This window comes from Cyanistes caeruleus, chromosome 9, assembly GCF_971803275.1.
Source record: "Cyanistes caeruleus chromosome 9, bCyaCae1.hap1.1, whole genome shotgun sequence".
Taxonomy (NCBI): Eukaryota; Metazoa; Chordata; class Aves; order Passeriformes; family Paridae; genus Cyanistes; species Cyanistes caeruleus.
The window spans coordinates 28534770-28549388 of NC_141709.1; the positions used below are offsets into that span (position 1 = coordinate 28534770).

At 37.3% G+C, this 14619-nt stretch overlaps 1 protein-coding gene across 4 annotated transcripts in view; it reads right to left on the minus strand.

Annotated features, from left to right (window-relative positions):
• FAF1 (Fas associated factor 1) overlaps nucleotides 1–14619 on the minus strand; it is a 157738-nt gene that overhangs the window by 21066 nt on the left and 122053 nt on the right. For all 4 annotated transcript variants that reach the window (XM_086901513.1, XM_086901512.1, XM_086901511.1 and 1 more), the window contains exons 14-15: nucleotides 10230–10366; nucleotides 7695–7783 (exon numbers count right to left, since the gene is read on the minus strand). In XM_086901513.1, the coding sequence (XP_086757639.1) occupies nucleotides 7695–7783; nucleotides 10230–10366 (226 nt within the window). The remainder of the gene's footprint in view (nucleotides 1–7694; nucleotides 7784–10229; nucleotides 10367–14619) is intronic.

The window sequence follows — 14619 nt, forward strand, 5'->3', positions numbered from 1 at the left end:
TGAAATAATTAAATAATAACAATAACAATAATAATAAATCTCCCATTTTTGTATTTTCCAAATATGAGGAATGCTTGTTGAACACACAGAGGTTTTCCCAATTCTTCTTATAGGTGGAACATAACAGTAAAGAAAAAAAATTTGTGCTATTTATACTGAGACTTTCCATAAACATACTGAAAATTTATCTCAGAATAGTGAGAACCCAAATAACCTTTCCAAATCAGCTCACTAAAGGAAGATGACTTCAGATTATCTGCCAGAGGACAATTAAAAAATATTTAGAATTACTTCAGAGAGAACCTGTTCAATTTTCATGTTTTTTGACTCCATGTATCACACCTAACTCCACACACTGAATTTCAAAGGTCACACAAGTCCAGTAATGCCCAAAAGAACTCTGAAAGATTAGATATAACTATTGCAACTACAGGCTCTTCTCCATCAAAGATTGCTAGCAATTAAGATAGAGTTACTGTGGTTTATCAAAAAATAAAATTAAAAAAAAATACTGATGCTATAGATTCTAAAACTGAAACATGAATTCCAGGCATCAAAAAAAGTTAAAATTCTTTCTTCCCTATTCATTGCAGTTATCATCATTCTAGAAGTGGATTATGAAAAAGATGTCAGGAATGTGAAGAATTACCACGCATGACTGCCTGGTCCTCATAGAAATATGTGAGCCAGATCTAAAAGTAAATGACCGTGCCACTGAGTCCTACACCTCATTGAAATAACTCTGTTCTTACTGAAACAGACCTTAAAAACAAGCCTGGAATCCAGAGCTCTTTGGGTAAGCAGCAGATGTAATCCCATGAAATGTCTCTTTGTACCTACTTCTGTGTTAATACTTCTGTTTGCTAATACTGCTCACACTTAACAGGAACCAACTCCTCCACAGATTTTACGGCTAAACTGTGGTATTGTTTGGTTCACAGTTACACCCTGGACAAATTTTAAACATTAGATGAAGCAGTTCTCCCTTTTGTAATGCAGTTTCTTGTTTTAGTCATCTCTTCCTCTAGAGAAGAATGAGGATGCCTCAAGTCCACCAGAAAGCAACAAAAGAAAACTCACAGTGGTGACAGGAGAAGCAGAAGAAAATATTTTGCAGAGGATCTTCAACTGCACTAACAAAGAGCATATAAAGAATAGTCACGCCACTAATAGTTAATACCAAAAAATTCAGAAGTGTTATCCATCTATAAAACTTGAGGCAGCTGACAATTTTCCTGTTAGACCCTACATGAATTGCAGTCAGTGTTGACTGAACATCACTAAATGTATCTCCACAGTGCTTTTGCAATGAAGGCAGAACTAGCACCTTCCTTATTCAAGAAATCAAAGTAGAAACAGACATGGCTTATCCTGGGCCACTAAAAAGCCTTCATCAGAAACAGGGGTTACACAGGATTTGTGAATTCCACAGCAGTGACTGAAGACTGGTGTGAATGTAAACCACCCACATCCCAAGGGTTTGGGGCTTGAGACAAGGGGACACTGCTCTCCTTTGCACCTAAGAAAGGGTAGAAGTCACAGCTTTCTGCTCTCCCATTTTGATAATGAGACAATGAGAGACATACATACAATGGAAGGTTGGAAATTTTTTTAAAATTGCTTTTATTCACAGAATGTATTCCTCAGCTATGACTTTTCTTTGTTATTCTGCTTCTTAGAGATGCAGTCAACCCAAAAATATCAAACACTTATGACATAGCTACAACTGACCAGAGAAAACCTTCTCCTGAGCAATATCCAGTACATCAAGACTTAGAAAAACTGGCAGATTAGATTAAGAAGAAATTTTGGGTAACTCTCAAATAAGGTAATTATTTCCTAAACAATTTGTTGAAGTTAATCCTGAAATACCCAGTTGTAGGCATTTTTAGATGCAGGATGATGGGCAAAGAGGAGTTTTTGACTGAATTTAGGACAGCAGACTCAACAAGTTAAAAATATTTGGCTTTTTGAACAGGATATTTTGCTGGAAAAGTCAGCATTGGCCCTCATGGGCTTTTTATTTTTCTTTTTATTACTGTAATTTCTGAAGGTAGGATTTAATTATTTATCCCCAGGAATCAACTTTGCACCTGATCTGTCTCAGGGAGCTGTGTTCTATTATTCCCCATTGCCCTTTGGGACCAGTTTTACTGTGAAGTAAAACCAGATGAGACAGAATTTGAGAAGATAACCAGGAGCAGAAGACATTTCTCAGAGCACCAGTAAGTAAAGGGCTATTACAAGAAAGAAAGAAAGAAAAAAAAGTGTATTTACAAATGCTGAATGCCTATCTGAAAGACAGTTCATTTCACTGAACCACTCCTGAAATTAAAATCTGCAAATGCTTAAGGCTGTTCATGGGAGCGTTAAAGAGAAACACCCCTTTGTCCAAACAAACCAGTGCAAGAAAGGCATTAATTTGACTCACTCAGATGACAGACTTGCACGTTGTATAACTTAAACATACGTGATGGGGAATATATGGAAGGAAAAAGTGTACACAGAGTGTGTTGGGTGTATGGGAATGATGAGGACAAAGCAAATGGATGTTTTAGTGGCGGCAGAACCACAGGAAGAGGCGGGATGGGGCAGGGTGGGGGGCAGAACAGCACAGAACCACCACAGGATCCTGCCTGTCCACACTGAAGGCTGAAAGCTCAGTTCCAGATACTGATTTTTGGGGATTAACTCAAGTGACAAGAAGAAAACCAAACCCAAAACCTTCAAGGTGTCCTGCAATGCCTTTCTGTGGGAAAAGAGCCGGCCAGTCCTGATACCTCTGCCCAGCTGGGCTGAGTACTCAGTGACTGGAGCCATCAACATGTACAGCCTAAAAGCCACGGGGACTAAAGATATTTTATCTCCCTTCTTTCTTCCCTCTGCCATTGCCTTGCACTTTTCCAAAGCCCTAAGCATGCTGTAAACCCTTGAAGAGTTTTAGAGATTTGCACCTATTGGGGTGTGTGCAGCCAAGTGCTCGATGGGAAGCATCGTTTGGGCTGCTATCGTATTACAAACACAAAATCGGAATATTTAATCAAATAAATTCTGATTACTGTAGTTTAATTAGTTATAACTAGTAATAATTAGTAAATGTGCTAATTAGATTTTTGAGGGGTTAAATCCCAATCTTTGCTAGATGGCTGTCATCACCATAATGCTTTTGCACTTTGGAATTTAATGAATTTCGTGTATTCTCATAATCTCTTGTTAAGCAAATACTATACACCATGATGCACATGACAGTGTTAGATGGAACACAGATTATCCAAGGTATTCAGATGCCTGATTTCTATTGATTTACAAGTGAGCTTCAGGCCCCAGCAGAAATTTCAGAGGTCTCTTGCAGAGCTGATGGAAGCACTTTCCCTACATTTGACAGCAGTGAGGCAGAAAAGGAGGAAAAGACATGGTGATAGCAGACTTCTCACAGCACAGTTATGAATGTATCACTTGGCCACTAAAGTCCCAAAGCACTGTGGCAGGGAAAAGAGGAAAAAGAATTTATGCTGCTGTTTTGGAAGGGTTTTTTCCTTCATGTGTTTTTTAAATCCCTATCTAGATACTGGCAAGGAAGGACCTATGTTTTCTTCAAGCTCTAGAAGTATCTAGGAAAGAGATGTCACCCAAGAACAAAGAGGAAAGATGGTGACTCTGCAGGCCTACAGTTTTCTACAGCTTCAGTCAGTTTACTGCAGTTTCACCAGTTTAGAAATTCTTAAGTGTCTCTCTCTCACACTACAGACCAGTGCACTGGCAGACACAGTTTAAAGTGAATCAAAGATTTTAATTGGTATTTGAAAAAGTAAGAAGGTCTCTGAAGCAACTGTGGGTATTACAATTCCACCTTGAAGTCTAATCCGAGAGCAGGAGTGACAGTATTGCATAACAACAAAAATAAACATGAGCAGAGACCTACTGTTACTTAAATGTGGACAAGTTGGACCAGCTGTGTAACAGTCAATGCTTCTACAGTAATAAATGTTGACAGCAAAAATAAAAAATGCATTACTGAGGCATCATCAAATGAGCCCTGTCATTACACGGAAACTCCGCCCTGTATAAGCTTGTCAAAAAGTGTTACTGTAATCCTTTGAGAAGCCTCCTCCTCAGGCAATGAAGAAAAAATGTTGAGGATCGGCCCAGAACAGGTGTGTTGTGCTGTAATGCCAGGATTTAATCACAGATCTCTTCATATTAATCTCACAAAGGAACTAACTTGGATCTATTTGGTCCCATCACGCCACACTGAGATGATTATTTAACTATCCAGTTAAAACAAGCAAACTCACAGGCTGTTTAAAAATGGTCATTCCAGGGCGTAGAATATTTTACAACTATTATTTGTTTTCCTAATGCCAGCACCAGGCACTGACACTTAAGAGGAACTGATACTACACACTCTTTACAAAGTCAGCGCCCAAAAAATCTCAGTGCACACCTTGATCAAGAGTGGCTGCTTATCCCTGCTCTGAGACAGCCTCTCTTGCTTACAGGAGAAACCCCTTAATGACATTTATTCCCTCTCTGAGAACCCCTCCAGCCCCACTGCCTGAGCAGTAGTTGAGGTATCAACTGCTGTAGTGGTGAGCAGGAAAGCAAACATGGTTAGAAAAAGAAAATATGTCCATCAGATGTATGAAATCCTTAGTGCAGCTGCAGAATAACTCTGTATACACAGCATGAGGCCAGACTTCAGCCCCCAGACCTGACTGCACTGGGAAAGGTGGGAAGGACTGTATCCTGGCCAAGTGGCTTCACTGCTGATGGTCACTGAACCCACAACTGAATTATCCAGTGGCCACTTCTTACCCGAAGAGCCGTGTGAGCACATCAGTGTTCTGCTAATACAATTTTGCTATTTGTGGCTTGTTCTTACAGCAGTTTTAGGAGTGAAATTATAAAAACAGACAGCAGGACACCTAGACTATGTATGTACAATGGCACATCAACAGCATGGTCCAAAAGAGGCAGGAGGTTTCCAAAATATCATCTGGTCAATACAGCAACAGCTTGTGATTGACTCAGAACCCTGGAGAAGCAAAAAGAGTGAGACAGCAGGTTGATCTCCCTTCAAGAAAAACTGGGAGAGAAAACAGGTGCAGAAGTTATACACCAGGATAGACATGTTGGGTTACTATGAACACACATGTGCATCCCAGTGGTTTTAAGGTATTTCTTTGGAGATTATGTAAGAAAAAGCTTAATGGAGTACAACACACAAATCTAAAAATTAAATCCAACTGCTAGTTAGTACGGTACTTTAGCACTTGACACTAAAAAAATATGCAAGAGATTTACCCCATTAAAATGTTATGAGGCTGAACTGGTAAATTTTACCAATACCTAGATACAAAAGCACAGAATTTAGCTAAACTTACTATTATTACCACCAGCTAATGAGGTGGCTCACTTAGGTGAGGTAATTTGGTAAAGCTGTTCTGAGCATCCCACCTACACCCCCAGCAGATGCTCAGTGACAGGGAGCTGCCTGTAGCTACAGCCAACATCAGCTGAACACCTGGAGGAGCAGCTGGAGTGGTACCAGTACTCCTGAATCCAAATAACCATCAGAGGGCACTGCAAAACACGCTGTGCCAAACAGGATTATGCAATGGCTTTGCTGGAAGCTTTCATGTGCATGAGAATTTCAGCTGCATAAACTCACTCATTACTGACTTCATGCTGTCATTTACAAATGTTTCCAGTTCTGGTTCTTTCTCTCACACACACTTCTGTTTACAGCAACACTACACTGATGACTTCTCTTTTTAAAGCACAAAAGAATTTTCTGCTTATCTTCTTGTGGTTTTATGATGACTTATTATGACTTGCTATTAAGAAAACAGTAACAGAAACCGGACTCTGTATCCTGTTTGCTATTGTAATATTTGGGAAAAAATTGCACCAACTGCAGTAAGATCTTAAAAAAGAAAAGGTGTTGATGTTTGAACACTTGAAGTTGTCAAGTACAAGGCTTACAAGAAAGCTACATGTTACGTAGCTAACCACAAAAAGGCAGTACTTTGTTTCCAGGCTGAAGCCCTCTATTGAGTACAGACTGCTTGTCAAATACTCCCTCTCTGGAATAGTAATTTCATAAAGCAAGGTTATTTTTTGTTTTGAAAACTTCCTGCTTCAAAGGCAAAAGTGTCTAAGATCACCTTTGCAGTGTGCTTGTAACACTGAGTGGAGCCAAGGTGTAAGTAAATATCCTATTTGTGTATAGAACCCATAGTGTCTGGAAAGCTGCCCCCAAAGTTTATGAAATTTTCCATCCGTTTTCTGAATGTCAGAGTGTGTTAGAAAAAGCTCCTGTTGGGGAAGAAATGTCACCAGTGCTTTCAGTGACAGAAGAACAAAGACTACAGAAGACTTGGACAAAGGTAGATTTTGGAGAAATGTATAAAAATCAATTTTCCATTCTCCCTAGACTGGTAGAGCACTTGGGGAAAGAAGCCAGGAGACAACAATCCCATGTGGGGACTGGACTGTGACTGTCACTGCTCTTGGCCATCCAGTGAAGAATGAAGAGCAGCTCAGGACAGGAGCCAGTTCCTGGTTCTGTGTCCAGTCTGGTGTCCTGTTCCTCTGTTCCTATCCTATCACTTCCAGTTTCTTCTCCTTTCCCTTGTTTGCTCTTGTCTCTCTGACTTAATATGCTTTTGTTTCCCTCAGTTTTCTACCTTGTTAACAGTTTTTAATTTTGAACCTCTCTTGGAGCTCATCTGTGATGTAAATTTCACCTTCTTACTAAAGCATTGAAAAAACTTCTATACTCAACACACTCCTGTTAAAATGCAATAAAAAATTCAGTTATACTGTGCCTTGGATTTTTGTTGTAATCCTCATATTTAAATTTGTGTTCAGTATTAACAAAATTTAAGTCAATTTCTTTACCAATGAATTACAGGTAGCATAAATAAAGAAGAAAAAGTGAATGACAGATATTGTGCAGATAATGTGCCTTCATATTATAGTCAGTAAATCTTATACTAATGAGATACAAGATTTAAATGTGAAGAATGTGTTAAGTGAATTATTGTCAATCAATGTCTATACAACAGAATAAGAATAATCTTGAATGGCAACACACCTATTATTATAAATTCCTAAGTACTTCATTACTTCAAAATGTCACTCAATTTATAGAGTAGCAGATAAAGATCATTCAGCTGTGTAACTCACTGTGTCTGCTTCTGTGTAATTGAAACACTGGTTTTGAGAAGTCTTGTCTTCATTTATGCATTCTGCATCATTATGAATGGTGGTTCAGTACTGGTGTACTGGCTAAAGTTGGTTTCAGCCCTCTTTTAAACAGACACATTTAAGATATATTAATCTACTTTTGTTTTCTACCTATGACTTGGAGCTGGACAGTGGCAAAAAAATCTGATAATTTTCCTTGTATGAGCATATTAAGCTCTATAATATCACTATAATGTAAACAGTCACTGGTGACTAATGTCCAGAAAAAGGAAATAACCTGAAAATGAAAAGACCAAAAAGGAGGAGTTGTTCTGAGAGACCCAAATACACAAAGGAGACTTTACCTTTTTCATTTCTGGCAATGGAAGAGACACGAAAACACATCATACCCAACTCCACTGGCTAAAGAAACATCTGGTTAATTTACATCCCTGGTGATTAGTGGAAGCCAGGAGGTATCTGCAGCAACTTTCAGTGCTCACCTCATCCTTTATGTCTTCCTGCTGCTGAGCACTGAAGATCTCCATCGCAGCCATCAGCCTCATCATTAGCTCATCCACTGTTGTGTTACCTAGCAACAAAGGAAGATAGCTGAACTTCATTTCATTAAAGTTATTAAACAAAAAAGAAGTCATTTTAGAATTAATCCATAAGAAATAGCCAGACTTAAAAAAAAAAAAAAAAAAGACAAGAGTAGAAAATGCAAGTATCTCAGTAAAATGCTTTCAGTTCACCTTTTTACTGAAAACTCAAAATTATTTTTACAAAGGTTGATCACAGGTTAAAATTTCAGGTGATGCAAATCGCAACAACTGCTTTTATGCTTGCATAAATCAACTCTACTTTGTCTTTAAGTCACTGATGTTAAAGGAAAGCAGTAGATCTGGGATTCCCTAATGTGAAATTGATTTTACAGTTTTAGAATTCCCAGGGAGACCAAAGCAACTGCTTAGTCAACAAAAAGGTAGGATGTTGGCAGCAGCACCCAAGTGGATTGGTTTAAAACAATGGAAAAACGCAGAATACAATGATTGAATGGATGTGTGTGCACATTTTATTTGAGTATAACGAGTAATAAAATTTCAAATACTGTATTTTCTTCAGTCTATTTACTTGTCAAAAAACTTGCAATGCTAATGAGGTGGAAAATCATGTCATCCATGTGTGTATCATGAAATAGAACACATACAGAGGAAAACAGACACCTCCCTGTGTTTTCCTTCCAGCATGCCTCCAGTCTTCATAAAGACTGAAAGATTACTTTAATTTCCTACTAAGATGCATTCATAGTATAGACTTATAATTCTTAGTAAAGACTAGAATACCCATTAAAGCCACTTGTTGTAGCAGTTAAAAGGTCTTAAACCACGAGAAATGATCAAAATCTATAAAGTCTTAACATCTGCCAGCCTAAACAGCTGTTGGACCCCAGCAGAACAAGTACCACTAAAGAAAACAAGACTGTCCCCATAGTTTCCAACCCCAGGAAAAAAAAATAAAAATCAAAAGTAAACTTAGACAGTCTGCATTTCAATAAATGCCACTGGGGTCTTAGGTTTCTATATAGTTGTATCTCTTCTGTCAACATGCCTTCTTGCCCAGCCCTGAAAGGCCCTCATTGTTCCCATTTCTAACATTTGCTACCTTAGCAGAAAATGTTATCCCACATGCTACAACACGCAGGACTTCAGAGACTACCATTCATTGAGGCAGTATTGTTAAAAGATACCAGTGTCCCCATTCCTGGGAAAATAACAGCCAGTGTGATTTTTGTTAAAGGATAACTTTAACTAAGGTACAATAGGTGATCGTTTTAGTTTAGTGCAAAAGATTGCAGAAAACCTGACAAATCATTAAAACTTAATGCATGTAATTAAATAATCTGGATTTTTTTTTTTTTTAATATAAAGCTGTATTGTATTATGGCTTTGAATTGTTGCTAAAGCAGTTATTTAAGTCAGTAGCTCCACTGACTTCATTGGGATGGCAAAAGTTCTGAACTGTACTGCAGTCAGAAAACCAAGCAATTTATAAGACTTTCTATGAAATAACCTATGAAATAGGTTTTATAAATTACAGGCATTCAAACCATGAATTAGTGTTGTGCTGTACCTTGCACTGAGAAGACAAAATCCATGTAAAAATTAACTATTTTGTCCTCAGGAAGGAACACGGCAGATTCCTCAAGAAAATTAATAATCCCAGATGCAGAAAGAAACACTAATGCTTGTCTGCAAAAGGCAGCATTTCCTGAGGATGAATATCCTCAGAAAAATGAGATTACAATGAAGGTTGCTAGATATAAGCAATAAAAAAATGAGGACACAGTGTTATAAAAACAAACATGTGGAGAAAGCAGAAGAAATGAGAGGCAGCCATTCTTTGATGTGCTCTAATTTGAAGAGTTACTGAGAACAGCAGTCAGAGGGCAACACTCCACATCTAAGTCATCTTGCTGTCAGTGAAATCAGAGGAATGGTTACACCAGAAAGAACTGCTCATGTAAGCCAGAAGGCTTCATTTATGTGAGATTATATTAGGAACTTAAATCCTGATCTGATGTGGGGGGTCTCAATGCAGCAGGTCTGAAAAAACAACTCAGGTCCAAACATTAGCAACAGGAGCCCAGGTATTAACAAGGAGCTACACACAAAGAACCAAAAGCATTCTGGCACTATGCAAAAAGCCAAGATCCTTTAGAAATCAGAATGTATCTGGATATAAATCTGGAAAACTAAGTGTAGCTCCTTATTTAGGAAATTAAGCTTCCACTTAAAAAAAAAAAACAACAAAAAAAGTAAACTGAAATTCTACTACAGTCATGGCAACTCCAACCTCTAACACAATGCTAATTAATACATTTATGAGTAGTAGATAATTATACCCTGGCAACTTAAAGGGTGTTTTGTGTAAAAAATTAATATTTTGGACATCTTAAAAGAGAAACAGTTAGCAAGGACCTCTTACAACAGTTTCAATACTCACATAAGGAATAACTGTAATATAAAGAACTGTACCTTGTATTACATTCAACACTTCATTAGATGATCGTTTTCCCATAATAATAAGGAAAAGTGGAAACTGGTCTGTCTTCTGAGTTCGAATTGTTTGGGCTACAACACTCCCAAAATGTCTAGTGCACATCGTCAGAAACCTTGGGGGGAAACAAAATAGTTAACATTGTAGAGGATTTCTTGAAGTTTAAAAAAATAATTATTTTAAAAATTTCAGCAGTTTAACTACAGGTTACCTACTGTTTAACATGTTCTGCATTCAGTTCTAGAGCTCTTTATCTCTTTTTATGACTAAATTATTATAATATTTTCAAACATGATAGGGCCCAGGTTATCTAAATTAAAACAATTAACAACTGCTTGAGACAGTGATTTATTTCATGGAGAATTCCATCTCCCATTACACTTTGTGAAGACTATAATTCAAAACTACCCCCCAAAATAATCATGCTGAATCAATTGTTTAAAACTTCTAAAGAGAAACTAAGTAGAGCAGAAATCTAATAAACATGGTGAAGTATAAAAATAGCAAATTTCATACAAAAGCATAATTTAGTAATGAAAGATGAAGAAATTGGTTTTATCAGTCACAGAATTAAAACATGGGACTTCAGAATTGTATTTTCTTTTGTACTTGTGCCCTGCCAGTGACATACTTAGCAGTGTGGTCTAAAAAACAATAATTCTAAGCTTTTGACCAAAAAAAGCTCTTAGATATTAGCATACAGAAGTCTAACATTAGTATTCTTAACACGATCTTGAATAAATGAAAAAACTGATAAAGCTTTTCTCTTCCATTAAAGGACTGTTTGAAATTAGCATTTCTTTCAAGAGAAAAGGGTAGCTTATGATATGTTTTCAGATCTGATGGTAAAAAGTAAATGTCATAATAATAATGAATTATGAAAGACCAAATGCAAATATAGAATGCTTTAATAAGATCCAATTTAATAAAGTCTGTAAAAATAATGGACTTTTAATAACACGGGTCACAAAAGGCAAAACAGTGGAAATTCTGAGGACTAGCCACTGGTACAGGCTTATTAATTCTTAATTATGTTCATGAAAGGCAACTTAAATCGTGTGTTTTCTTATGCCTTATGATAATATTTTAGGTAACAACTACTCTGAAATGTATGCTCTAACTGAAGAGCAAAGTCCCGTTGTCACATGCATTAGAAGCCAAATCTATTTGAAAAGACAAGCTGCATTAAAATGTCAAGTGCTCCATGCAATTTCTTCTCAAAGATACTGAAAATATTCAAAATTGTGATCATTTTAATCAATATATATCTATTGTATCCAATAAAGTGGCTAAAAATGGATAAGCCTGATAAGTACAGCATTGGGCTTATTCAAGGCACCTGAAGTACTAAAAAACTCTTCTCAGACATAATTTGTCTTTGGCTGCAGTTTGGGTGAGGGTGGCAAGTAAGTATTTCAAAGCCATAAGTGTTGCTCCTTGATTCTCTGTATTTTTCAAAACAACCACACAAAAAAGAAGACATCAAAAAAGCTGAACAAATTCTGCTATATCAGCAACAGCGACATAGACACATCTGGTAAGGATAAAACAGCATCTGTAAAGTCTGGACATATAAACTCTTCAGGTAAATAATGGGTTTTGATGTTTTCCTTTCAAGGTGGGAACAGGTAAGTGAAATGTTGGCCTCACAGAAGCCAGTGATGATCTTCCACAGCAAAATGACTTATGTGAGTTCAAGGTTTCACTCCTGGAAGCAATAAAGACAGTGGACAATTGAGCTGAATTCCTGAGACTTGTGCATTAAAAGTGTTTAACAGCCTTCAACACACCACAGAAGAAAAGCACTCAAGTTTCATGGAAAAACAAAATATTTAACAGGAGGTGAAGAAGTGCTGTAGAGAATAATGCTAGAAGGAACAAAACTAAAGACACTCCTACAGTACTAGTTATACTAATCAAAGGTGCTGGCTTGATAAATCTTTTTTAAAGTCTATTTTGTATTTAGTCAACCAATAACTCAGGCCCAAAATATTCTTTACTGTTAGAAGTGAGCAGGACCAAAAAGATTTGGTGCAATAACGAGCATCTTACTCTGTACATCACTTACAAGGGATTTTCTTACTTTCATCTAAGCAGAAGTGTGCCAGATCTCTCAGTGGCATCTCCAGAGCTGCCAAAAAAAGTGCCTGTGGAGTCCATCAAAGAGACAGATGTCCCTCCAGGGAAAAGGGCTTTCCACAGGATTGGATTACTGTGATCTCCAACCAACAGTGGAAATAGAGGAATGCTGCTTCTCAGAAAGGGAGGGCAGAGAGCACCCTTCTAGTCCTTTTATTTTGAAATTACAAAAATATTCAAGGAGGGAGTAGGAGAAAGGCAAAAAAGCATTTTATGAAGTAAAAATCCATTAAAAAAAATAAACTCAGAAGTTAAAAAAAATAAGTTCATCAAGAAAAGTAACAATTCTTGCAGGCAGCACCATTTCTTTCATGAGTCAGTAGCAATGAAACCAGCAGTTACAGCTACAGAATAACCATGGACACTGAGCATGGCTTGACAAACACAGAAACAAGCTAAAAAAATTGAGAAGCTATTGATGTAGACTGAACAGGTATTAATGCTTAGACACAATTCACTTTTTAGTTAAAAGCAGCACAAAGGAAAATTTATTCTGGTGCCATGAAGATGTTGACTGGGGGAGTTGCTGGAGCCTGCACAGTGATTATCCCTCCAATGCACTTTGAGACAACCTTTGTGAGGAGTTATCATCTCTGTAGCACGTGAGTTTTCCAGAGAAGAATGTTATCATTTCCTACCAGCTAACATGTGAGCCTTTACATTAAAATACACTCCTGGCCTAGCTTTTTGGCAATTGCATTTATTTTTTAAAGTAATTTTTATTAATGGAGTAACTTATTTCATATTATTTTAAAAGAAGGTCCTAGAATGCAATTATGGCAAAATAATAGCTTTAAGAATCTACTGAAAAATCTTCTAAATATTACCGAGTCTCAAACCCGAAGGAAATACTACAACTTAAGCCTCAAGTCTATGTTCTATCATAGCCCCTGATCTCATGCTATGTAGCACTCTGTAGATGCTGGGGTCTAGCAATAATTTGTTTCTGTGAAAATCTGCAGCTTTTAATTTTTAATTACAAAATGGAGAACTTCTGGCCAAAGTGCTAGTCATCAAATGGATCTCAGAGCTCAATATTATTTGATATCTGGAAAAAAGCTAGGACGGTAAATACTTTAGAAAACCATAAATATTCCTTTAGTATTTCAGTTTAAAGAATTTGGTAAGTTAGGAAGATCTCTGGTGCCAGTTCCTGAAAGGGACAAGGCAGAGGCACAGCTTGGCTTCCAGCTGTTGTGTTGTATTTTCCAGTGTGAACTCGTTCAAAGCCACTCCTGCCTAGTAGAGAGATATTCTGCAAAGAAATGGAAAACTGTAGAGGAGTTAAAGGAAGATTTGGCAAAGAACTGAGGATTCTGAGCAATGAGAGTTCTCTGCATCTCCTTTTAAAAACACAGCACAAGGCAGCACTTCTGCCTGTTGCCCTTGGCCTTGATCCAGCAGGACTCCAGAGGAGCAGAGGAATTCAGTATCCTTTCTGTGCAGAAAAGTGGCCATCAGCATGGCCTTGAAAGACATGGACACCACCCACCAGTCACCACTGAAACCAAATACTAACGACTCAGTGCCTGTCCTCCTCCTGATCCCAACTTCCTGCAGGAATCAAACTGATGGTACAACCTGATAGGATGAATAGCTCTGCATACACCACCAAATTAATCTACCTTCTCAAGGCATCATGAATAAAATGTAAATCTCAGTCAACGCAGTGGCAGGAAGAGCAGCTAAACCTCAAATGTTAACTCTAGCTGGTTTATGTTAACTAAGTAGTCTGCAGAAGGTAACCAATTCAGAGCAGGTTGCATCTTGCACACAGTACTGTGTTCCTGGAATGTGCAGAGGGACACTTGGTGCAACATTTTGAAAGTTTTTTGTGTTCAAAAAAAAATAAAATTGCAAGCTCTCATTGCCTTTTGTTTTTCTTACCCACTCCCTAGCACCTTAATGCTATTTAACAATTGTATTAGCAAATGTCTAGTGCACTTAAGGTCAAACTCTCTTCCATAAAGACTCATAAATAATAACAGCTCATATATAAAAAACTGTATAAAAACTCAGCTCTCAAATGTATGGAAAAATGCATTAAAAATAAATATTAAAAAATTCATAGCAGTTTAGATCTTCATAGGATTTTAAATTCTCTTTACTTTCTGTATAAACAGAAGTAACAAAGATCTGGTTATTTGTTACTGTCTTTCTCATATAAATTCCTGTAGCTATTTTATATTTTTATGCACTGAAGGGACAACTTTGGAAAAGTTTCCAGCT